The sequence below is a fragment of the Hyaena hyaena genome, unplaced genomic scaffold (assembly GCF_003009895.1).
Source record: "Hyaena hyaena isolate Hyena2069 unplaced genomic scaffold, ASM300989v1 scaffold_226, whole genome shotgun sequence".
NCBI lineage: Eukaryota > Metazoa > Chordata > Mammalia > Carnivora > Hyaenidae > Hyaena > Hyaena hyaena.
In genome coordinates this window covers 2,017,966-2,042,183 of record NW_024080858.1, presented here as the reverse complement: position 1 = coordinate 2,042,183, position 24,218 = coordinate 2,017,966, and the positions used below count along the sequence as shown (strand labels likewise).

Sequence of the window (24,218 nt, the reverse complement as noted above, 5' to 3'; positions counted from 1 at the left end):
ACGCGGGGCTCGAACCCACGAACCGCGAGATCATGACCTGAGCGAAAGTCGGACGTTTAACCGACTAAGCCACCCAGGCGCCCCAAGCCTTTTGCTTTTGGGTTATGTGTTAGCTACTCTTTTCTATCCTCATCCCAGCCACTTGTAAGGGAGGATGTTTGCAGAAGGTATGCCTTGGGGAAGGGACTGCCATACATCACCAGTTAGAAGAAGCTGTAAGTGTTAAGTTCTACCCCTGTTTGTTCCTAAACTCTAAATTAGGCTCTTTGTCTTGGGGCCAGGCTCAATTGTCTTTGATATGCAAGGCCGATAGGAAGAGGCTTTTGACAATCACCCACAGAGCTCTCATCTAAAATCTCTTTTGTAAAGGCAGGAATATGCTTTTCCTTATGTGGTATCTGTGTTCGGAATATGAGTCTGATATGGAATATTGTGAGGCCTGGTCAATACCAGCAGGCTTATTTCCAACATGAGCCAATAGTAGCAGAAGGAGATACCAGTTTTCATTTCTCACAGCAGGAGCTGTGCAAACACTGCCATTTCCTTGCTGTGACTGCCATCAGAGAGGCCAGTGTGGCTCCCAGCAGACGGACTAGCTTCTTAGGGCTGCTGTTACAAAGTGCCACAAACTTGGTTTCTCTCCAGACCCTCTACCTCTCCCCCGTCCTCTATAATTTGGCCACAGTGGCTTCTTTTCTTACGTACACCCACTGATTCCTGCTTTGGGGCCTTGTATTTGCTTTTCTTTCTGTACATGGTCTTCTCTGCATACATTTATTCTTCTATACATACATTCTTCTACACACTCTTTCCCCAAATTGTCCCAAACTGAATACTCTCACATACTTCAGGACCGCTCAAATGACTCCATAACAAGCATATGTTAAATGCTCAAATTCCCCCTTCCACTTACTGCTTTCACTGCCTAAAATTTTGTCTTTAATTTATATGCTCACTTATGTATTGTTTCCTTTACCACAAAAAGTTTTTAAAGCCAAGGATTATATGGTCAATTTCTGTGTTTCTGGAGTCTGCTAAAGTATGTAGAAACTCAACAAGTATTTGTTGAGAAAAATAAATAAAAAGTGAGTTTGAACATGGAGAATTTGTCTGTACACGTGAGAATATTACAACCTTCCCCCTTAAAGGGGCAGATCTACCCCTTTAGCTCTGCATCGGTAAGCAGGCTTTTTCCCCCTCCAGTTGTGTGGAGACATAATTGACATAAAATAATAGGAGAATCAGCGAACAACGTGATGCTTTAATGTCTGTATACACGGGGAAAGGATTCCCCTTATTCAGTTAGTTAACACGTCCATCACTTCACATACTCACCTTTGTGTATGTGAAAATATTTACGTTCTATTCTCTTAGCAAGTTGCAATTATACAGTACACTGTTACCAACTCTAGTTGCCATGTTATCTAGATCCTCAGACCTTGTTCATCTTGTAACAAAGGAAATTTTTTTTAGACAACTCTATTGAGGGGCTTCTGGGTGGCTTTCGGTTGGTTAAGCACCCAACTCCTGATTTCAGATCAGATAATGATCTCACTGTTCATGAGACAGAGCCCCAGGGGCTCTGCACTGACAGCATGGAGTCTGCTTGGGGTTCTCTCTCTCCCCTTTCTTTGCCGCACCCCCACTTGCACTTTCACATTCTCTCTCCTTTCTCTAAATAAATAAATAAACATTAAAAAATACAACTCTTTTGAGATAGAATTTAGGTACAATAAAGTTCACTTGTTTAAGGAACACAGCTCAATGATTTTTAGTATATTTACAGGGGTGTGCAACGATCACCGTAATATTAGAACATTTTATCACCTAAAAAACATAAACCTCATATCCATTAGTAGTCCTTCCATCCAGCAGCCTTAGGCAATCATTAGTCAGCTTTCTGCCTCTATAGCTTTATATTTTCTGGATGTGTTATGTAAATGGAATCATATGTGCTCTTTGTCATAACCTTCTTTAGCTTAGAAGAATCTTTTTGAGATTCATCCCCGTGGTAGCATATTTCCATATTCATTCCTTTTTATTCCCAAATAGTGCTCTATTGTATAGATATCCCTCATTTTTTAAAATTCATTCACCAGTTGATAGACATTTGGAGTATTTCCCACTATGGGCCACTTATGAACTCTCATATTCATATTTTGGGGTGGATCCATATCAATCTCTTAAGTATATAACCAGGAGTGGAAAGCTGGATCATATGGTAAATTTATTTTTAACATTTTAAAGAACTGCCCATCTATTTTTCAAAGTATTCACACCATTTTACAATCCTTGCAGCAACAAATAAAGATTCTAGTTTCTCCACATCCTAACCAACCCTTCTTACTGTTCATCTCTTTTATTATAGCCATTTTAGTGGATGAAGCAATATCTTCTTGTGGCTTTGACTTACATTTCTTTAATGAGCAATGATGAGTATCTTTGCATGTGTTTTTGTTTTTTAAATGTTTATTAATTTTTGGGAGAGAGAGTGTGGGCAGAGAGGGAGACAGAGGATCCAAAGCAGGCTCTGTGCTATCATATCAGAACTCTACGTGGGGCTTGGACTCAGGAAACATGAGATTGTAACCTGAGCTGAAGTCAATGGACTGAGCCATCCGGGGTCCCCTTTTCATGTGTTTAATCATACTTGCATATCTTCTTTGGAAAAAGATGTTTATTTGACTTTCTTACCCATTTCCTCATTTAGTTATTTCTCTTTTTTGGTACTTATTTACATATGCTTTTTCCCAGGTGGTAGGTTGTCTTCTCACTTTCTTAATTGTGTCAGCTTTAAGCACAAAACCTTTTAATTTTGAGGAAGCCAAATTTATAACCTTTTCCCTTTTATTACTTGTGATTTTGGTATCATATTAAAAAGATTATTGCTTACTCCCAAGGTCGTAGAGATTTACCCCTATGCCTTCTTCTAAGAATTTTGTAGTTTTAGCATTTGCACATAGGTCTATGATCCATTTTGAATAGCATGAGATGAGGTAGATGTTCATTCTTTTGCACGTGAACACAAAGTTCTCCCTGCACATCTATTGAAAAGACTGATATTTCACTACAGAATAGCATTAGTCCTTTGTTGAAAGTCAGTTGACCATAAATGGTATTTCTGGACTTCCAGTTCTGTTCCATTGATCTGCATATCTAAATTTATAACATGACCATGTTTTGCAGTTATTGTAGATTTGTAGTAAGTCTTGAAATGGGAAAATGTGAGTCCTCCAAACTTGTTCTTTTTCCCCTTGAAGGCTGTATTGGTTATTCTAGGTCCCTTGCATTTCCGTAATAATTTTAGGATCAGCTTGTAAATTTCTGCATAAAAGCTAGTTGATATCTTGAGAGAGATTGCAATGAATTTGTAGAAAAATATGGAAGTATTTTGATCTAGTCATATTTAATGTTTTAATTAATGACTACAGAATGACTTGCCATTTGTTCCAATTTTTTAAAAATTTGTTCAACTATGTTTTGTATTTTTTTAGTGTAGAAGCCTTGCACTTATTTCATTACATTTATTTATTGTTTTTATGTGGTTCCATTATAAATGAAATTGTTTTTTAATCTGATATTTTAATCTTTATTGCTAGTGTAGAGAAGCACAACTGATTTTTGTCTGCTGATAGTATATCTTCTAGCTTTGCTGAACTCAGAAGTTCAACTAGAATTTTAGTGAATTCCCTAGGATTTTCCATAGGCAAGGTAATGTCTTCTACTTATAGAGATAGTTTTACTACTTCCTTTTCAACCTAAATGCTTTTTACTTAATTGTTGGCCTAATTATCATGACTAGAGCCTCTCACTACAAAGTTTAATAGATGTGGCAAGAGAAGGGACTCTGGCCTTGTTCCAGAATCTGGTAGGAAAGCAGTCAGGTGTTCACCATTAAGCATGGTATTAACTATAAGTTTTTCATAGACACCTTTTATCAGGTTGAGGAAATTTCCTTCTGTATCTAGTTTAAGTGTGTTTGTTATGAAAGATGGTTGGATTTTTGACAAAATTTTACTTCTATTGAGACGACCATATAGTTTTGGGTTTTGTTCTAAAATATAGTGTATTATATTGACTTTAGGGCTAAACCAAACTCTCTTGCATTCCATGATAAATTCTAATTTATTACAGTGTATAGCTCTTTTCATATGTTAGATTCAGTTTGCTAGTATTTTTCTGGTTTTCTTGTATTTATAGTCATAAGAGATATTGGCTATATGCATTGTTTTCCTGTGATGTCTTTATCTGGTTTTTCTATCAGGGTAATACTCAGCTCACTCAATGAATTAAGAGGTATTCCCTACCATCTATTTCCTGGAAGGGTTTATGCAGGATTGTTATTAATTTGTCTTTAAATGGTTAACAGAATTCACCAGTGAAGTTTCCTGGTCTTCAGTTTTCCCTTGTGTGAAGTTTTACAATGCCTGATTCAAGATCTTTACTTTTTATAGGTCTATTCAGGTATCTATTTCCTCTTGAGTCAGTTTCAGTAATATGTGTCATTCTATACATTTGTACGTTTTACCTAAGACATTCCACTCATTGGTATACAGTTATTCATAGTATTTTTTATAACCCTTTGTTTCTCCAAGTAGCAATGTCCTCTTTCACACCCAATTTTAATAACTTGATTCTCTTTTTCGCTTGATCTATCTCAGCCAGGACACTTTCAATTGCAAATTACAGATAACCCAAATAAAAAGCTCAACTCTCATAAAATAGTCAACCTTGTGCCCATTTTTATATTGGATTATTTGTCTTTTTATCATTGAATTATAATAATTCTTTAAATGTCTCTAGTTCTTTTGAAGGAAAGTTGAGATTAGAATGCATTTTTTTTCTTTGTAACTAGAAAACGAATCAATGAATCAAAATAAATTTTGAATCACTTACAGGAAATAAAATTTAACTCTGAAAAGTGAAGTAATTAAACAACTCATAATAAAATAAAATTACTGTCAAAATATAAATATGCTTAAAGAAGCTCCAGTCTTGTTTTACTAGCACTACCATGTCAGAATTTGTTGGTTTTTTAATTTATTTTTAAAAAATGTTTATTTACTTTTGAGAGAGAGAGAGAGACAGAGCGAGAGCAGGGGAGAGGCAGAGAGAGGGAGACACAGAATCTGAAGCAGGCTCCAGGCTCTGAGCTGTCAGCACAGAGCCCAACACAGGGCTCAAACTCACAAACTGCAAGATCATGACCTGAGCCAAAGACCAACGCTCAACTTGCTGAGCCACCCAGGTGCCCCTGTCAGAATTTGTATAACATGTTCATTTTTTTCTCTAGAAGCACACATACACATATATACATAAATACCATTATTTTTCTTCCTAGTGAGAGTTACAAAATCACTCTTTATAAGGCGCAATGAAAGAAAAATCTTTGAGAATTACATGGATCTTAGAGAATGTATTCAAAATACCCAAATGTCAGTATTTATTATCAATTGTGTCATGAGATTACTTGGATTGTTAATAGTAATAACATGAAAATGTTTCCGTTATTCTTACCATATTTCATTTCATTATTTCATTATTTTATATTTTAAAATAACCTTAGAAATACAAAGTTATTTTTAAGTTCAAGAATTTCTAGGCATTCTGTAGGAAGATGATAAATTGATAAAAGGATCAAAGATATCTTGCATGTATGTTTCTGATCACTAAACACTTAAGAGTGGAATCTAACTTTCCCAGAGTTTCTGAAACTTTCTTAGGAATTTTAAGCTCTGAAATCCCGTCCCTTCATCTCGAGGCTGTCCCATGCATCATGGAAGCACCTGGGGCAAGGCACAACTCTAGAAATTTTGCACCTAAACTTCTCTAAGAACACACTAGCACTTTTCTTGGAATGTGCTCCTTGATTCTCATTCACAGCTGGATCAGAGAATGTCACTTAAAAAAGATCAGCATGTTAAATCACTGACCTTAATAAAACCAAGAATTTGGTTATTCAGATAAACAGTTATTTTAAGGAGAGATAACATGGTAATAGTGGTAAGGACTATAGCCTGAGAATAAGCAGAACTAACAACAAATAGTTAACTAAGACATAAATTATTCCTCTATTAATTACTTACCATAATAGAGACACGGGTCATAAATATATAGAACAAAAATATATCAGGTTACTTTAGTTTGTTTTTAAATTATGTTCAAACTTAGCGATGTACAATAACATGTTTTGCTCAGTTTTGCATTAATAGTTTCCATTAATGCATAATTTACATAAATTACATTAAAGGAAATATTCATCTTCAATTGAATTTATCCTTTAGCCTTACTTTTTTTTTTACGTTTTATTTATTTTTGAGAGAGACAGACACACAGCATGAGTGGGGGAGAGAGGGAGAGACACAGAATGGGACAGAGAGAGAGGGAGACACAGAATCCAAAGTAGGCTCCAGGCTCCAAGAGGTCGGCACAAAGCCTGTTGTGGGACTCAAACTCACAAACTGTGAGATCATCACCTGAGCCAAAGTCAGCTGCTTAACCAACTGTGCCACCAAGGTGCCCCAGCACTTACCTTAAAGTAAATGTAAAGGCCCTGGACCAAATAGCACCTGGCTCCAAATAAGTACCAAAAAGTACCAGACACAATCAAATATTTTTTTGTCTGTCTCAGAAACAATTGCTAGAATCAAGTAAAATAATAGATGTTTGAATACTTTCAAAGTAGGAAGTGCTAATTAAATGTGAAGTAATAAGATTACAAACTATTGCCTGGAAAGTATACCCTCATGTTGCTTTCAGATGCTCACAGAAAAAGAAGAAAACTATTTCTCAGAAACTAATTTGCATATATGACTTAGTATCCCTTCTCACTGTCATGGAAAATTTTAGGACAAAATATGAAAAACAAATGTGACATTTGATACCATAAAAGACCTATTTTTACCAACTGCTGCATTTATTTTACAACCAACCAGGCAAATTTACATGCATAGAAGTGCGATTCCATCTTGAACGACAAATGGGATACTATCTGATCCAGATGTACATTCCCAGTCTCCTGATCGTGATTCTATCCTGGGTTTCTTTCTGGATCAATATGGATGCTGCTCCAGCCAGGGTAGCCTTGGGAATAACTACTGTGCTGACTATGACCACACAGAGTTCAGGATCACGAGCATCCTTACCAAAGGTAAGTCTGCTAAATGGACCTATACATACATTTCGACAAATATTTATAGATATAAACATAGTTTTACATTAGAAAATTCACATACATATAGTTGCCATGCTTTTGTCATTTCCTTTTCAATAACATGTAGTATTCCTTATTAGTTTTTAAGGTAATGTATAACTGAGGCAAAAAAAAAATTGTAAAGCACAGAAATAGATGGAGAAAAATTTCTGTAAACCAATGCTATCTTGTCTTCACAGTTGTGTCATGATTCCCAGTTATTTAAATATCAATAACACTCATATATTATGGAATTTTCTATAGATTTTTAAACATTTAGGGATCTATAAAACATGTGTGTAAGTTAAACCTATATAGTAACTTTACATGGTGGCCCAGTACTCCTTTGTATGGATGTGCTATAGTAATATACTTACTATAAGCGCTGATGCAATAATGAACATTTATATGATGAACGTTATATTCCTGAATATATATGTGTGTGTGGTGTGTATATATATACATAACTGTATATCCATATATATGTAGTTTTACATATATTTTGCACTTTCCTTTAGTATAAAGTCTTAGAACTGGAATCACTGTACTGATAGCTATATGTATTGCCAAATGTGTCTCCAGAAATATTTACAGCAGTCACTCCCACAAGTATTATATGAGGGTGCCCATAGTGCTGTAGGTAGCATTTATTATTTTTGCGGGTTTTTTTCTCTTCTGGGTTTTAAGTTGCCATAGGCTAATATAAAGGAAAGCTTATCTAATATGATTTTAGTCCATGCTGAGCATCCAGAATTAAAATAAACTGTTCTCTCTCTGAAGGTGGTAGAACAACCCAATATTTCCTTTTACAACATATGCTGAAATAAAACATAGGAAGCTCTTTTAATCCATTTAACAAAATAGCAATAGAAAATTATTTTCCTCTCCTAAATGACTTCTAAGAAAAATTTCTAGTACCTAAATTAAGGAATCCTGCCTAGCTTCCAACAAGCTTCACTATCATTTTCATTACGATGATATAGATGTAATAGAATTATAGTAACTTTTCTTGTGCATTTGATGCTATCTACCTCCAATGCCAAGCAAATTATAAATCTACTGTCATGGCTTCCTTGACTCTTACTGAATCACATTGTATGATTCAATTTATTAGACTAAAATACCTAAATAAATAAAAGCTGATGGCAGGACATTTTATCACTAAAACGTTACTTCATATAGGAAGAACTTGACATTTAACAATGCTCACTCTGCTTAGATAAAGTTTAATGGTTGTCTTTTGAAGTAAAGTCTACTTTTATTGACAGTTAATTGAATTTTCAAAATGGTCCATATCAACCAGTGCTTTGTAAAATAGTGTTCAGATGAAAATTAGAAGTCTGCTTATAAGATTAAATTAATAAGTCTCAGTGCTTATTTGTGTATGTATAAATGTTTCAAGGGCTCTGAGTAATAGTTGAAATCCTACAGTCAATTTGTAAAGGAAATTGCCAGTTTACTCATTGATTTTCTTCATGAGCTAAACAGAAGTGAAAGCTCACTCATTCTGTAAGTTATCAACTAGAAAGAAGAGAACAAAATGCTCCATTTCAGAGTGCAACAGCTTCTATGAGGCACAGTATTAAGACATTTGAATACAGAGGTTAAGGCAGGATTGGGAGAGCACGAAGTTCTGAGCGGAAGAAGGAGAAATGAAGAAAGTAACCAATATTAAAAAAAAAAAAACAAAGAATGGAGACAAAACGTTTTTTTTTTTAAAGGAAATAAATCTTGGGATGTCTTTATACTTTTTTAACATATAAGAAAGATTTTTTTTTAAAGTCATTAATTTCACTATGATCTCAGGGAAGGAATAAATTTTCAATCATGAGTTCAATTACATTCATAAATGTATACAAGCCTCTACATCTCTTAGCTCATAGAGACAATGACCACGGGAAATGTGATAACAGATTTAATTCCAACCCACAAAATTAATTGATTAGCAAAGTGATATCTTAAGAGAAAATTACCATATCATTTGAGGCTTCATGATAGTTAAGGAATGGGAGGTTGAACATATTGTTATTATTTTTTTAAATTTTATTCATTTATTTTGAGAGAGAAAAAAGCACATGTGAAGAACAGAGAAAGTCCCAAGCAGGCTCCATACTATCAGTGTGGAGTCCGATGTCTGACTTGAATTCATGAACCGTGAGATCATGACCTGAGCCATAATCAAGAGTCAGACGCTTAACCGACTGAGCCCAGAACATATTCAGTTATGTGTATTAGAATTCAGGGAGGGACACACTGATGATCCAGGATAAACAACCAGAATTAAACTATTAGAAAAGATCATCCTGATTCTTTGGTTTTGGGATGCTGGAAAGGCAAGAGGTGAGGGCACACACTTGCCTTTGAGAACAGATGACTAAATCATATACCTTCAGGTCTGCTATATTGTCAACCTCACAAAAGAACACTTAAGGTGCCTGAAAATCTTACCACTGGCATGTCCACCATTCTCCTACTGACAAACTCTAGACAGTAGGAAAACGAAATTAAATTCAGGAAACCAATAGAAGATTATCAGACAGAGGGGAAGAAACAATAAATCATTAACTTATGATAATTGCTTGGTGTTTTGTCCAGGCTGTGTGCCAGTATATCTACTGCAGGATACGAAGGAGCTTGGAAATCAATCAAGTAAGACTCAGGGTAGAAAATTGTAAAGTCTCAAAGGATGTACCTTAGCCAGCACCTTGAGAACTGCAGAGCCGAGAGGATTCCTCTCTGTTATTTCGTGTTGCATTGCCCTCTCTACAGGGCCTTAATAAATCAAGCATGTAATAGCCCAAAGCAAAAAGACTCCTGTGATTCATTTCTTGGAAGGTGGAACTATGTGGCATTTCTGCAGTGCCGGCATTAGGTGACCAGAAGAGGGTGATAATACAGTCTATTGCCAGCAATTTTTTATTTTTTTTATTTTTTTATTTTTTACAAATAGTTTATTGTCAAGTTGGTTTCCATATAACACCCAGTGCTCATCCCCACAAGTGCCCTCCTCCATGCCCATCTCCTCCCTCCCCCCCCACATCCATCAGTCCTCAGTTTGTTTCTCAGCATTCAAGAGTCTCTCATGGTTTTCCTCTCTCCCTTTCCCCCACCATTTCCTCCCTTCTTCTCCCCCATGGTCTTTAGTTAAGTTCCTCCTAATCCTCCTATACGTGCAAACATATGATATTTGTCCTTCTCTGCCTGACTTATTTCTCTAAGCATAACACCCTCAAGGTCCATCCATGTTGCCAGCAATTTTTAAAAGTTGTATGACTTTAGGGACACTCTTGAACACTGTGTGCTTGGAGCAGAACAAGTGAGAGAGAAAAATGGTGCTGACCATGGAGTCACATCATGGAGGGTCTCATAAACATTAGTAGAGATCAGGTTTATTTTTAGCAGATTTTGCGAGGATTTTAATGAAAGGAGTAGTATTCTGACTTTTACTTGAAGATCAGATAGAAAGGGTAGAAGTCGAAGCAGAGAAACTGCCAAACAAACTATTGTAGTCTAGAGCAGGTGATGGTCTGGCTAAATTGGTAGCAGTAGAAGTGGAGAGTAGTGGATGTATTTAGAAAGAGGTAGGTGTTTTAAAGAAAATGTATTTGGAAGTGAAATAGACAGGATTTGCATATGAACTGGACCTTGAGGAGTGAGGAAAAGGCAGGAGTCAAGAGTGGCATTTGGGTAACTGGGCAAACAGTGGTAATAGTTAGCTGATGAGGAAGTTTGGGGGAGGTAACTGATCTATGGTTGAATATGTTCATTTGAGATGTTTATAAGACAGCCACATGGAATTATCAAAAAGTCAGAACTTCCAAAGTTCTGACAGGGGGCACTCAGGTCTCAGACTTCAGGGAGTAAACCTATAGATGGATCAGAAAGCAAAATAGAGATGATTTTTCCTAAGAAAGAAAGAACACTCAGAAAGAAGGGGAAAAGGTGTATTTGTGGTTGGCCCTCCTCCATTTGGAAATGAACCTGAATATTCAGATTCAGGCTTCTTTTTGTTTTGTTTTCCCAGGGACATTGCCCCACCCTCCTCTCTCTCTCTCTCTCTCTCTCTCTTTCTCTCTCTCCCTTCTCTCTCTCTCTCACACACACACACAGAATAGATTAGACTTCTGAATTAAAGACAAGACCCACTCACCTTTAAACTTTACTCCGAAACTCTTTGAGTTCTCAACACTTTGTGAGTTTTTTTAGATGTGGAAAAGCAATCTTCCCCGGAAGACTTAGGTTTAATCAGAGGTGAAAGAGAAGATAGTATTAATCATTTAATTATTTTTGAGTATATATTTAATCTATACTAACACCTAGTTAAAATCTTGACACTGAGGGAATTATACTTTTTATTAAATATAGAGATGGCTCAGGATAGAGAAAATTGGTAGAAGGGACAAAATATCATTTTAATTTGGAAACTACAAATTCTAGCAAGAATCTGCACTGGGGAACTCTGGGAAGATCTCAGCTATACAGCATATGACATACACTTTACCCTTTCTTTCCTGCTTCCAAAGATCAGGTATTTTCTCTTGGAATCCTACTCCCATCCCTTTTTCATTCTCTTTCACTGGGACCAGCAAAGGTCCAGCTTTGTTGCATGTTTTGTTTTATATCACATGCAGAGGTACACAAAATTGCCATGTACACCCTAGATTAGTTTTTTTAAAATGAGTTTCAACCTTATTGTCATAACAGAGATATTTGAAGATAACATGTTAAACAGATAGATGTGTGTGCCTGCACACCCCCCCCTCCCCTCCACACACACCCAGACACAAGCTTGGCAGAGGCCAGAGAATCTCTAGACTCCAAGTTCATCCAAACCCTAGCTCTTAAACAATATAGTCTTAGGGCCCAAACTATTTCCGTATAGTTATGTTGCAGTTATTTTGTATAACTACCAATCCCCAAGTCTCAATGGTTTGCCACATGTATCCTTGCTCACGGCCTGTGAGTTGCCTGTAACTCTCTTCGGGGTGTGTCTGAGTTTGGCTGACTTGGGTGGGCTTGGATCTAAGCTGTGGAGTAGGTTCTGCTCCCTGTGTCTCCCCATTTTGGGGCTGTAGGTAAGGGTAGCATCCTCTTTTCACGGAAGAGTATAGGAAAGCAGGAAGGCAGGCAGAGACTTGCAATGCTTTTGCCCAGAACTGACACACAGTGACTTCTGCTCTCATTTTTTAAGTCATACCTAGTCTTGTAGCCAAAGGCAAGTCAAGGGGGTGGGGGAGTGGACTCCACCCAGAGGATAGCCTTGAACAGGAAAGGAGAAAAAAAGGATTATCAATAAATACTCTTCTCTGCCTTAGGGACAATGATTGGTTAAAACTTTCTCTTTTCCTAGACCTGACTCTGCCATATTAGTAAATACTCAAGAAAACAAGAGGAGAAAATGGGATGGAGAGAGGAAAGAGTGAGGAATTCCTGGAAGATTCTATGTGAATTTCCCCCTCTCTGCCCTCACCACTATGGCCATCTCATTTGGAGCAGAGCTACTAAATGATAGAAAATAAGAAACACTTGAAATTTCAAAGGTGGATTGTTAATTAAATATTTCCCAGAAGCTCAGAAGCCTGTAGCCTTTGAAAATCTCAAATTCTGGACTAAAAGCTGTTTATCTTAGAAGTAAATTTTTGAGAGAACAAAAGATCCTTTATAGTTCTATCCTCAGAGCCTAAGTCAGTATAGGATATGTGTTTACTGAGTAAATATCATGCAGGTGTTTAAAGACAAGAACTTTTAAACATTTACTTAGTACTCAGTCTAAACTTGAAAAACAAGAGAGTTTGTCATTTTTATCATGTCTTTCTAAAGAGACTGTAAAAAGTCAAGTGAATTACTCTTGTGTATAACCATATTTTTCCACCTGAGAATCACCAAGTTACTGAAAAAATTAAATATTGAAAGTATCTACCTTACGGTGTAATAAAAATATTGGTTTTACAAGATATAACAAATATAGCTTTTATATTAAGTTTTTACTCTTCTTAAAAACATAATTTGTAGAAGTGATTACAAATGCTAGAAAATGTCAATTGAACTATTATATTTTTATTTGGATACCATAGTTGTGTGGGCACAGAAAGATCTGTATGTGAGATTACACTGAAAAGACAGGGATGGAGAAAAAACTAGAGGATTTATACTCTCTATTGGGTTCTTATCTAATTAGTTTTCATTCTTCTAAAAAAAAAATGAAGTTTTAAAGGAGAGTAAGTTTCTTGGGTACCAGGGTGGATCAGTCAGTTAAGTGTCTGACTCTTGACTTCAGCTCATGTCGTGATCTCTCGTAGGATCGAGCCCTATATCTGGTTCTGTGCTGAAAGCAGAGAGCCTGCTTGGGATTCTCTTTCTTCCTTTCTCTCTGCCCCTCCTCTGCTGTGCTTCTCGCTCTCTCTCAAAATAAATTAATAAACTTAAGAAAAAGCAAATAAAGGACAGTAAGTTGTAAATGCTAGCAATAATATAAATGAGGGAGAGGGGACTGTGTGGTAATCCCATTAATACAGCAATAACTATTACTGTCAGTAATGTTTTGGTCTTCACCATTTAAGTGCAACATACCAATATTTGTTCAAAATACGGTTAAGTAAAATTACTTCAGTCAAGTTCAGTACAGATATAGCTCAAGTAGGTTTATTTTTAATGTATGAATGTAAGAAAATTGTAACAATTATGTTTACTTATTTATGTATTTTTAAACATTTTTAAAGTTTATTTATTTATTTTTGAGAGAAAGAGATGGAGAGAGTGAGCAGGGGAGGGGCAGAAAGGGAGGGAGAGAGAGGATCCCAAGCACGCTTCACACTGTCAGCAGCATGGAGCCTGATGTGAGGCTCAGACTCTCGAACCGCGAGAATCATGACCTGAGCCAAAACCAAGAGTTGGATGCCTAACTGACTGACACCCAGACACCCTATTAGCAATTATATTTAAGATATAATACCGTATCTGATGCAAGCAATACATTTATTTTTTTAAATGTATCAAGTATACTAATAATTTGGTTTCATATTGCATTCACCTAGGGAAAAGAGAAAAAAATTTCAAAAAGCATAGGAAATAAAAGAATCATTTCTCCATGTCTTTTTTTGTTAAAAATCACAGAATATAATGCATGTGTATATCATCCAGTTTCATTAATGTTTTATGTATTATCTATACACAAATAATTCCTAAACATAGGGTAGATCCTATAATAAGGATAGAAATTGATAGATATCCCTGGTTCTACATTTAATCTTAGAATCATATTTACTTGGTTAACATAAATTTACATTTTCTTGGCTTATTAGGTCTCCCTAAGCTGAAAAGTATCAAGTATCAAGCATGTCCTCTGATAGGTGACATAGAGGCAGAGCCACTGCATAAATTTTTAAATCTGATGGCACAGTTATGAAAAAGCATATAGTCAAGTGGCAAAGTTGAAATGTAAAAAATGATAAAATATAATGGCTTTGGCATCAAACTAAATTTAAAAGAAAAACAAATGTATGCCACTTACATGTCTTAATAACTCCCTTTTCCACATTCACGTATATCCTAGAATCATACCACAAGCCTTCCAGACAGATAAAAATGGATGTAAAACTCCCTCTCAACAGTGGAATAAAGAACATGGTCCCCAAATCAGTGTGGTTAAGCAACTAACAGGTTTTCTGTCTTTATAATTCCTGTTTGAAGTTGTAAATGAAGATCTTAGACCTCAGAGAAAAAGGGATTAGGAAGGTATATGGTTAAACCAAAGATAATATTACAGAAATACAGAGCCTCCAGTACAAAAATACAGAGGGGAAAGAAGTCACAGGTATAATTCGACCTTAATTGAGCAGTTAAAAGAGATAATATATTAAGAAATGCCGGTAACTAACAGCATGCATCTAGCAAGCATTTCCACTGATATCTAGATTTTACAGTTTCATTTAAACGTTAAACATAACAACCTTACCCTGCAGAAGCGATGAGAAAAACTCCCATAACCGAAGCAGAAGTCAGAGATAACTAGATGACCTTCCAAAATCCCTTTGCCTTTTTGATTGTACTTTTCTTATCTGGTGACTGGAGGGATTGGCCAACTCCATTACTTAGGAAATAATGCAGCCCTGCCATATCATGATTTCATTTCTTAAAATAAAAACCTTTATTTAGAAAAGAAATGCTGTGTTTGAAGCATCGTTCATTTTCTAAGGGTTCTGAGGGTCATAATCAGTATGAATGCAGCATCAGTTAGACTGGGCTGTTGGGAGTAGCTTGCCAGGATGATAAATGGCAAAGTTCACAGAATCTTGTGCTGTTCGATTCACTGCCTAGTGCTCTAAGAAGACAGTCTTCCAGATAGTTTCTTCGAGTTTTTCAATATCTACTTCATACTCCTTTAACCCTTTTTCTAAAACAGTGTTTAGGGGCGCCTGGGTGGCTTAGTCGGTTAAGTGTCCGACTTCCGCTTAGGTCATGATCTCGCGGTTCGTGGGTTCGAGCCTCGCGTCGGGCTCTGTGCCGACTGCCAGCTCGGAGCCTGGAGCCTGTTTCAGTCTGTGACTCCCATTCTCTCTGACCCTCCCCTGCTCACGCTGTCTCTCTCTCTCTCTCCTAGAAATAAATAAAAAACATTAAAAAAAATTTTTTTAAACAGTGTTTATTCTTTTCCTTTGTTCTTATTCCTGTCTCTCTTTCACCTTAGCTCTTAAAAGAAGCTCAAAATGATTTTGAGACTAATGTTTTGTCCTATAAAAGTTGCAAAAGGCAAAGTTCTTATGCAGGCTTTACACCAGGGAGAAATGTGGGATCAAATATACCACAATCTGGACTTCACAAAACCAAGATTAAGGAATAAATTTCCCAGGAAAAACAGCGGTGACACAGGCAGGAAATCTTTCAGCGTATCTCAGAAGAAAAGCACTTAGCTGTATGCTTGAGTCATTTATCCATTCCCCGGGCCAGAACGGTTTGTCACAGTTTACTTGACAATTCTGAGGAACTGGGAGTATCCACCAGGAGTGACTGCCATTAAAGGCAGAAACATCACCCTAATGAAAGGAATATTTTAACTAATCAAAAGCAATACTCTGTGATGTTTTGCTCTCCCTCTTTCTCAAAAAAAGCAAACCTAGATTGGGAAGAGAATTGACAAAATATTCACCCTCAAGTGTTTGCTAGAAAATCTACCTTCCCTTCCCTTCCCTGGAGTTCCAGCATGTAGTGTTGTATGAGATTTTGTGACTCCAGCTCCTGGTTCTGGTTTAATCAATTTCTTATTCTTTATTTTTAATAGTTTATTCTCAAGTTAGTTTCCATACAACACCCAGTGCTCATCCCCATAAGTGCCCTCCACTATGCCCATTACTTCCTCCTCCCCCCTCAATTTCTTATTCTTAAATTTAAGTTGTGTGGCTTGTAAACACATTTTAAAATTCTGTTTCCAGAAACTAGTGACTAATAGTAGTCTGGGTTATAATTTATAATTTAATAACTATAATCTACTATAAATAAGTAGTCTGGGTTCTAGTCTAATAAATATTCACCACGAACGCATTGCCATCTGTGAGCTCTAGTCTAAGGTTATCTGTCCCGGGTGCAATCCTTTCTGCCACCTTGACGTGGGGTGAAGTAAGGCATGTATCTTGGCAGTCTTCCTGACTACACCATTCGGTGCCATACTTGTAATACAACTCACCCAATGAACTCGTAAAGGAATGTGTTCTAAAATTGCTGCTACTTAATAATCTTACAAAAAGCTAGGGTAAAAATAACTATTTTTATGAAGGGTTGTCTGAAATATATGCAACTCAATTATTCTTCTGAATCCGAGAACGCAAAATCAAATGGCTTCAGAGGGCATAGGCACAATAAGTTAACCACAAAGCATTCTGGTACAGTAAAGAAGGAGTATTCCAGACGGAAATAAGAGGGATGAAATGCTGCTGAGGCAGGATGAAGTTTGTCAATTGCTTTCAGATTCCGAAACATAAAAGAAGGCAAGTATAGTTAGAGCATAATAAGCAGGTAAAGAAGTGGCATAAGATGGTACATATCAATCCTTAGAGGCCTTCACTGACCATCCCCATCTAACATAGCTCTCTTCACCCTGCCCTTCTCTTCCCATTACCCCATTGTGGTTTCTCTGTTGCACTTCTTTTAAATTATCTCTGTTTTTATTGTCTGATTTCCCCAAATTGAATGTAATTTCCATTAAAGATAGATTTCATTTATCTCATTCATCTCTGTAACTACATTCTAAGAACCAAACTTGGGCACATCAGTGTTGCTCAATAAATGTTGAGTGAAAAAAAAAGATTGAATGCATGTGACAATACAAGTAAGGTGGGGGACCAATCGTGAAGGACTTGGCCTAAAACAGATTTGAGACTTTAAACTAATTGAAATTCCATGAAGAGTTTTAAGTGGAAGAAGACATGGATTTGAATGTAAAATTAAATTCTTATTGTTATATCAAGGATAGAGTTGAGGGACTGAAGAACAGATTATTGTGGTTGAGATCAATGGGATGGCAGTAGGAAGGACAGAAAATGATAAATTTCAGAAATAGAAAAAAGTATAATTAACAGGGCTGGGTCTTTGATATGAGAAAACAGTGTCAATAGCGAACAGCTCATGTGGATACGAACAACTTTCGAGTATAGCTTTTTAATGAGGAAGAAGAGGCAGTTGGGCTTGTTTGCTGTTTGTTTGGTAGAGTCTGGTAGCGATTCGTAGCTTTTTTGTTGTTGTTCTTATTTGTTTTTATGTTTTATTTGGGAGAGAGAGCAGGGGGCAGGGGCAGATGGAGAGAGAAGAAGAGAATCTTAAGCAGGCGTCACGTTCAGTGTGGAGTCCAACGTAGGGTTCAGTCCCACGACCCTGGGATCATGACCTGAACAAAAATCAAGAGTCATATACTCAACTGACTGAGCCACCCAGGTGCTCCATAGCTTTTATTTTGAGTCAGAGTAAATTTGAGGTCCATGAAACATCCAAAAGGTAAGAAACCTGGCTAGAGAGTAGTCTAGTCAGCAAAGCAAGATTTGGGGTCCATGAGCACAGAGGAGGAATTGAATCCATGGTAATGGATAAGGCTGACTAGTGAGAAACTTCAAAGTTAGAATAGAAGAGTGGCTGGACTGTAACCCTGAGGAGTTCAGGACGAGGAGGAAGGGCCCCCAAAGCAGAGTGCGGTAGAGCAGAGGGAGAGAAACCTGAAGAACATGGGTCATGGGAGTCCTGGGAAGAGTGGGCTCCAAGAAGGAAGCAATCTTCATACGGTGGCTTTGAAGTACAGGTCTCCAGGACAAAGGTCCTCCTGACCAGTACATTTAATTAGTAAATGTTTAGGTTTTATTTTGTCATACTTTCCTGGTCAAGGGGTAATACTGAGGAGAGACTGTTGCTTAAAGTTGAATCACGGTTCCAGCAGCACATTGGACGTTGGGACTGTTGACAAGGTGGTTCCGAGGAGGAAGGAACCACCTCTGGATTGGAGTAAGAGCGCCCCAAGGGGCAGCAACCAGTAGAGGCTAGAAAGAAGGTGATAATTCTGAATCACATGGGCTGTGTTGTATATCATGAGTATATTGTGTGCATGTTGGAGTAAGAACTGCTGTCAATATTTTAGTTACTAGCCCTGGAGTTCCACACTCCCCAGCTGCTGAGTTTGCTGTACTCAGATGAGCGATGGGCATGGAAGAGGAAAAAAGAGTTGAAATTGGCAAAGGAGGTCAGAGAAGAGGATGAGAAAAGTAAGCCCTGAAGGCTCAACACTTGGGAGCTGTTCACAATGAGCAGAACCCTGGCAGGCACAAGTGATGTTTACATACCTCTGTTGTCATCGCAAATATTCATTGGATTAATACGGAAATTAAATTTCTGATTCATCTCTGGTTCACGTCATTATAAATTCAGGTTGTTAAAGAATGAGCACATAGTTTATGAGTCATCGTCTTCCAGGAGTGGTGTAGCTTGAGACAGCATTTTTGAAATCTGTATTATATCTTCCAGGACAGTATGTATTTGAGGGCCGCCAAAGATTTTTGACAAATTGGAGAACTCATGAGGTTTAAATCTATATTCCATAAACAATTGGACACTTAGTACAGCACTGGAATAAAATGAGTATGTTCCTGTCTTTGCCTAGAAGTCACACTTAAGATAGAGGAGAAGATGTCGAGGGCCCCCTTGTTGGCATATTTCATATGTAGGTTGACACCATTGTAAGTGTTAAGAAATGACCTCTTTTGTTAATTATTTAATGTTTTATTTATCTTTGAGAGAGAGAGAGACAGACAGACAGACACAGTGTGAGTGGGGGACAGACAGAGAGAGAAGGAGATGCAAAATCCAAAGACAGGTTCCAGGCTCTGAGCTGTCAGCACAGGGCCTGACACGGGGTTTGAACCCACGAACCATGAGATTGTGACCTGAGCCGAAGTCGGATGCTTAATGGACAGAGCCACCCAGGCACCCCCAAAATGATCTCTTTTAAAAGATAATTATTCCATCCCAAGATATTGACAAAACATCACTTCAGAAAGTGAATCTCCACATGAATCATCATCTGCGATTCATTTTTCCCTTATATTTTAACATTATGCACCTTTGTTTATCTGTCTACTTATTCAGCAACGCAACTATGTGCACACAGGACAAACATGATTGTGGTGGTGAACAACTCAAAGATGACATCTTCCCGGAGAGATTCTGAAGAGAAAGAGAACAAAAATAGGCAATTACAGTGCAGAGTGTTCAGTTAGGCACAAATACATCGGATTCTGGATGAGACTTGGGTGAAGTCTAGCCCGAGACCTAAAGGGCCAACTGAGAAGGGTAGGAGGGAGGTTTTTCTCCACTGTATTATTGACAGCTCTCCCCATCAGAGACTACCCCCCACTGTTAAACTACAACCTAAATTTGATCGAGATTTCCAAAAGTTGACATTTGACAAAAATAACGTCACTAGATATGAGGAATGAAGAAAGAAAAAGATACAGAATATACAGACAGCATAGACATTGTCAAAATTTTAAGGTGTAAGATTTTGATCCCTAAGATACATTGAGTTCCAGTAGTTAGTGTGCTTTTGCTTACATCTAGTCTATATTTCTGCTTTCTTGGATCCACATCCTCTTAGGGAAGGGACATCTGTTTCTATCAGTGGGGAAGCAAAGTTCTAGATAAATATCCATTTTCCGGGAAGAATGTTAAAAAAAAATGACTTCACATAAATATCTTTCATTCTTAATCTCATTCCTGGCAAATGAGAGAATGTTTTTTCCCACATCTAATTGACATGTCTGAGGTATATAACAAAATGAATTGTCTCATGCTTACGGCACAAAAAATGATTTTACTGACACTGCTTTCACGATAAAACACTGTGCGTAATACAGACACATATTCCATAAGATATGAAAACTTACAGAAAAATTTCATCCTTAAGCAACTGACATATACAGCAATATTTGTTCAATTACATCCTCAAATCACTGCCCCATTAAGCTGAAAGAAAAATTAAAGCAGTTTCTTAAAGGTTGTTGACTTGTTCCCTCTGAAGGTCTTTGGTCTGTTAGAAGCTGTTTCTAGGAAATAGGGACATACTTCTTCCTTTTTATTTTCCTTTGTTTCACTTCTTTTTGTGTTTTTTTCCTATTAAAATAGTAGTAATTTTTAAAGTTCTCTGTTCTTTTTTTCTCATTTTCCTTTCTTGATATCTCTTTCTTACCTTCGAGGTGGCAGAAGACAGAAAGACCCTGTGGAGCTAAGGGTCAAAGTCAGCAAGGCTGACTGGGGTGGGCAAGACCAGAGTCCATGGGTCAAGGACACGGTCATGACCAAGGCAGCCAGTGGGGACTTCAGGTGTGAGACCAGAGCCAGTAAAGCATCTGGGATTAATGGGGCTCAGACTGGAGGTGGCCAACAGAACTAAGATCTTAGTTACATACAAGGAGACTTTTCAAATATATGTTAAAAATAATGAGAGACAAGCTTGTCACTGTCCGAAAAAGTGTCACTTCAGTGAAAAGAGTGAAAGCTAAAGAGAGCCCTGTCATATTGAAGTGGAATTAGAGATGCCAATGTGAATTCATATTTTAACTATAGATAGATAAATGACAGATACAGAGATAGATGATAGACAGATATGTTACATATATGTTACATTTATAATCATAATATATTACACTGTTATATAATACATTATAATATATTAATTATACATAAATTATGTAATTATATTATATATACATTAGTGATATGTATCATATATATTAGTTATGCATGTATGTGTGTATATGTATATCATTCCTAACTCTGCCTGCTAAGAAGGACTATTAGTAGTTATACCCGGGAAGCAGTGAGCATACCCAGTGCCCCGATCCTTGGTTTCTAAAAGTCATTCTTTGGTAAAAAAAAAAAAAAAAGGATTCTTGAAGAAATAACTCAATCAAATACTGGAACAAGAAATCATAGATGAGTCTGGAAAGTGAGAAAGCACTCAAATCATGATGAAGACTTGCAAAAAGGATGCATAGCCTGACTTCTAGGGGCTCCCAACCCAATCTGTATAATGTGAGCATCAAAATAATGATGTTAATGCATGACAACGCATTGAACAAAATCATTATTTGTCTATACTGATAAAAATAATGTGGGAAACAGAAACTTCCCTTACTGTAGAATGCTAACTAATAAAAGTAAAATCCACATGTGGGAATCATCATTGTGATAATTGATTCAGATAAAAATCCTTAATGTCTAATGGATGAAATTTAATGAGTAAGAACATATTTATTTACTCAAGAGAAATTGGTAACTTTATAGTAGAGAGACGTAGTGGACAGTGTCTTAACCAACCGATGAACATTGAGTGCTTTTTGATATGGTACACTTGAAGAACAGGGCATCACTGTTCCTATTAAAATCCCATAACCTGAGTATAAAGTGAGGAAACATCATATAAGCCAAAAGTGGGAGACACTCAAAAAACATCTGGTCTGCACTTATCCAAAATACCAAGGTCACAGAAGGCAAAAAAAAAAAAGACTGACCAAAATGTTCCACACTGAAGCCTAAAGAGATCTGATGCCAAGGGGCAATATATAATTCTAAATGAAATCTGGACTGGAAGGAAAAATGTTTTTCTGCTAGAAAGGGCATTATTGGGACAATTGCTGAAATGAGAATGGGTTTTCGGATTTGATAGTAGCGTTTTATTAACATCAATCTGATTTTGAGGGTGTACTAGAGTTATGTAGGGGGAGGTTGCCCTTTTCTTTTAGAAAATACACCTAAGTATTCTAAGGTAATGAGGCATCATGTATGCAAATTACGCTCAAAGAAAAAGCCATAAATGATAAAGAGGGAGAGAGAGAAATATATTTGACATTTGGTCAAATATTAACAACTGGAGAACTTGGGAGATTTTTGTTTGTTTTGTTTTTATGTTTTTTACTGTTCCTGCAACATGTTTGTTAATGTTAAAATTATTTCAAAGTAAAAAAAAATGAAGAAAACATGGGACTAACAGGTAAATGACACTATCTATATTTTAGTGTTACTTTATACTTCTTTCAAACATTATTCCATACTACACTGAAGGTAAAATGACATTTCCAACTTATTTTGTCTTAATCATATGTTTGGTCTTGTGCCTCAGTTGAACAAACTTTAGCAAAACATACATACGTTTTAATGTATGACTAATATATAGACTTGCAAAATTAATTTCTAGAAAATGTTTATTAAGTTCAAGAAGTATTGGTCTTATTACTTTCTTTTTCAAAATGATATAGAGAGTACAATTTAGAATCAGACATTCAGTTTTGTGCTCAACTTGTATAACAGTACAAGCCAACTTGCTCACTCTCTGTTTCTCTCTCGGTCAGGTTTCCTATGTCAAAGCTATTGACATTTGGATGGCAGTATGCCTCCTTTTTGTGTTTTCAGCACTTCTGGAATACGCAGCTGTAAATTTTGTATCTAGACAACACAAAGAACTTCTGAGATTTCGGCGAAAGAGAAAGAATAAGGTAGGTGATTAAATGCGTTGGGTTCACTGGGATACCGATTTTCACTGGAAAGTAAATTTGTTACATTTAATGCAGTGGCACAGAGAGGAAATGGAGTCTGAGGACCAAATTACATGAATATTCTTTTAGTTTTGTACAATTGAAACTGACATTGTCAAAAATAGCTTCAGGGAGAAAATGGTGACGTCTCGGTCTAAGTTACACAGCATATCTCGTGACATGAGAACTTTATCAACTTCTTTCTAATGTATTTCCTGGGAACAACACCATTTTTTGCTTCTATTAACAAAATATATCATTTCTTACTTGCATCGTGGGGGTCTTAGTGATGGTCATACTTAACATGTCATCAAATATAACTATTAAAGTTGTTCCTTTTATCAAACTTATTCCTTTGTTTCCATAAACCATTATCTATTTATTAATGCTATGATGTTCATTCAAAACTATGTGACCTCTTGTTTATGCATACTTTCATGTTTTTAAGTTATTTATTCTGAAGCTCTATGGGAAACAATAGAAGGTGCTATTTTTGCCTGGTTACACCTGTTAAATGAAACCTAAAAGAAATTGTATTTAGAGCATCATTAGGAGACCACAGGAAGTTGTAGAAGTAATCTCATAATTGAATTTGGATGTGCAGAATGGGGTCATTCCCCTCTAATAAGACTTGTAATGTCATCTCTCTTTATGTGCACATACGTTCAATCAAACCCCTTTGCTTTTCTGTAAGGGAAAGTTTCTATTGACCAGCATATCCATGAGTTTACTTCTTTTAATGTGAATGTGCCAAGTGACATTTAAAAGCAAATGGACTCATACACAATAGAGAAATGTCAAGGTTGTGTGCACAGGAGAAACTGTGTCTAGAATCCAATATATTGGAATATTTAAGTCAAAACATGCTCAAATCTTCAACAGGGTAGTTTGGTTCATATAGTGTGCAATTTTAAGGATGTTGAAAGGATTCAAGTTTTATAAGGATTCCTTATCGTTTTTGAACT

General features: G+C 36.6%; 1 protein-coding gene across 2 annotated transcripts in view; it reads left to right on the top strand.

Moving 5' to 3' along the window:
- Window positions 1-24,218, top strand: part of GLRA3 (glycine receptor alpha 3) — a 181,539-nt gene that overhangs the window by 141,279 nt on the left and 16,042 nt on the right. For both annotated transcript variants that reach the window (XM_039243238.1, XM_039243239.1), the window contains exons 7-8: window positions 6,936-7,150; window positions 23,071-23,214. In XM_039243238.1, the coding sequence (XP_039099169.1) occupies window positions 6,936-7,150; window positions 23,071-23,214 (359 nt within the window). The remainder of the gene's footprint in view (window positions 1-6,935; window positions 7,151-23,070; window positions 23,215-24,218) is intronic.